Source organism: Arachis hypogaea, chromosome 17 (assembly GCF_003086295.3).
Source record: "Arachis hypogaea cultivar Tifrunner chromosome 17, arahy.Tifrunner.gnm2.J5K5, whole genome shotgun sequence".
Lineage (NCBI taxonomy): Eukaryota > Viridiplantae > Streptophyta > Magnoliopsida > Fabales > Fabaceae > Arachis > Arachis hypogaea.
The window spans coordinates 55295807-55297858 of record NC_092052.1 but is presented as its reverse complement, the minus strand read 5'-3'; the positions used below and the strand labels follow the sequence as shown (position 1 = coordinate 55297858).

General features: G+C 45.9%; 1 protein-coding gene across 1 annotated transcript; it reads left to right on the top strand.

The window, feature by feature from the left end:
• Nucleotides 1-278: 278 nt before the first annotated feature.
• Nucleotides 279-1487, top strand: LOC112763298 (uncharacterized). The gene has a single exon (XM_025809004.1). It carries the CDS (start codon nucleotides 279-281, stop codon nucleotides 1485-1487), a length of 1209 nt encoding a protein of 402 aa, XP_025664789.1.
• Nucleotides 1488-2052: the final 565 nt, after the last annotated feature.

The following is a 2052-nucleotide window of genomic DNA, read 5'->3' as shown; positions in this document are numbered from 1 at the left end:
ACAATGGAATAGGAGATCCGAATGTCCACGTCACCAAGTTCCAGGCCATGATGTTCATGAATAAGGATTCCGACCCGATCTTATGCCCCACATTCCCAACTTTCCTAGATGGAGACGCTCTGATTTGGTTCTCCAACCTCCCTAAAGGCTCCATTTCTAACTTCGACGAACTAGCGGACCAGTTCGTCAACCACTTCGCCGCATCTAAAATATACGTCCATAACTCTGACTACATAAGCACCATCAAGTAGGGACCGAACGAAAGCCTAAAAGACTACATGACCAGGTTTGCTGAAGCAACCAACGAGATACTTAACCTAAACCCCGAAGTCCACCTCCACGCCTTCAAGAGCGGCCTCCGGCCAGGAAAATTCCAAGAATCCATAGCCATCGTAAAACCAAAAACCCTGGCCGAGTTCCACGAAAAAGCAACTACTCAGATTGAGGTGGAAGAATTTCGGGCACTGCGAAGAGCAGATAAGCCTATCCCAAGCAGAGACAAGGAAAGGCGAAACAGACAGTCGAACAGCAGAACGGATTCGAGAACGTTCAGGCTAACACCCAAATTCGATAACTATACCGCCTTCAATACAAAAAGGGATGACATCATAAAGGACATATTGCACTCAAAACTTATCAAACCCTCAAACAGAGCCGGTACATTTCAAGACCAGCGTCATGTGGACAAATCAAAGTATTGTGCCTTCCACCAGAAGTACAGCCACACCACGAATGACTGCGTAATAGCCAAGGACGTCCTCGAAAAGCTCGCCCGCCAAGGGCTACTAGATAAATACATTGCCAGCCGAGGAAGGAAGCGAAGCACAGACGATCTCGGCCAACAATCCAAACTGACTGACAATTCCCGAGATAAAGGGAAAAAGGTAGATAACGATATCAATCCACCCCGCAGAATAATAAACTGTATTTCTGGTGGTTTAACAGGTGGCGGATGCACAAACTCGGCACGAAAAAGGTCGTACCGAGCTATGATGATGATGACAGAAACCACCACGTCCCAACTAGTCGATAAGGACAAGCCAGAAATCTCATTCGTCCAAAAACACTATAAATCAAATGACCGGAACTTAGATGACCCGGTTGTCATCACAGCACAAGTCGGGGAGCCATTAGTAAGTAAGATCTTAATGGACCCAGGAAGCAGCGCCGACGTACTTTTCTACTCAACTTTACAAAAGATGAAACTCAGCGACAAGAATCTCCCACCCTCTTCCGGAGAACTGGTAGGTTTCTCAGGTGAGCGTGTCTCCATTCGAGGTTACATCTGGTTACAAACCACCTTCGGGGAGTACCCCAACAGTAAAACAATAGATATACAATATCTTGTGGTAGACTGTAGAAGTCCATATAACATCATTTTAGGCAGACCATCTTTGAACGCATTCAATGCTATTGTTTCTACTGTGCATTTGTGTGTTAAGTTTCTTTCACAGGACAACAAAGTCATTACCATCCACGGAGACTAGAAAGAGGCCAGACAGTGCTATAACGCCAGTCTGAAAGACAAACAGCCAAAACAACCCAAACAACAATACGTCTAAGCAGTATTTAACTCGGACCAACTGCCTGCCCTGGTCGATCTGGACCCCAGAACCAACCATCAAGAGCGGCCAATGCCAACAGATGATCTAACCAAGATCCAATTAACCAAGAGTGACGAATCCAAGTAGACATACCTCGGCAACGCGCTTAAGGAAGAAGAACAGAACCAACTCATCGAGCTACTAAGACACAACGTTGACTTATTCGCATGGACCCCAGCAGACATGCCAGGAATAGACCCTAACGTCATTTGCCATAAGTTAGCTATCAATCCAATAGCCCGACCTATAGCCTAAAAGAAACAACAGCTCGGCACTGACAAGAAAGCAGCCTCCTTAGAAGAGACTCAAAAGCTACTCAATGCTGGCTTCGTCTAAGAACTCAGATATTCCACTTGGTTAGCCAATGTGGTAATGGTAAAAAAAAACCAACGGTAAGTGGAGGATGTGTGTGGACTAAACAGACCTCAACAAGGCCTGTCCAAAGGAC

Bases quoted from the DNA above. Each gene is read 5' to 3' on its own strand.
- LOC112763298 (XM_025809004.1), top strand. From the start codon at position 279: ATGACCAGGTTTGCTGAAGCAACCAACGAGATACTTAACCTAAACCCC.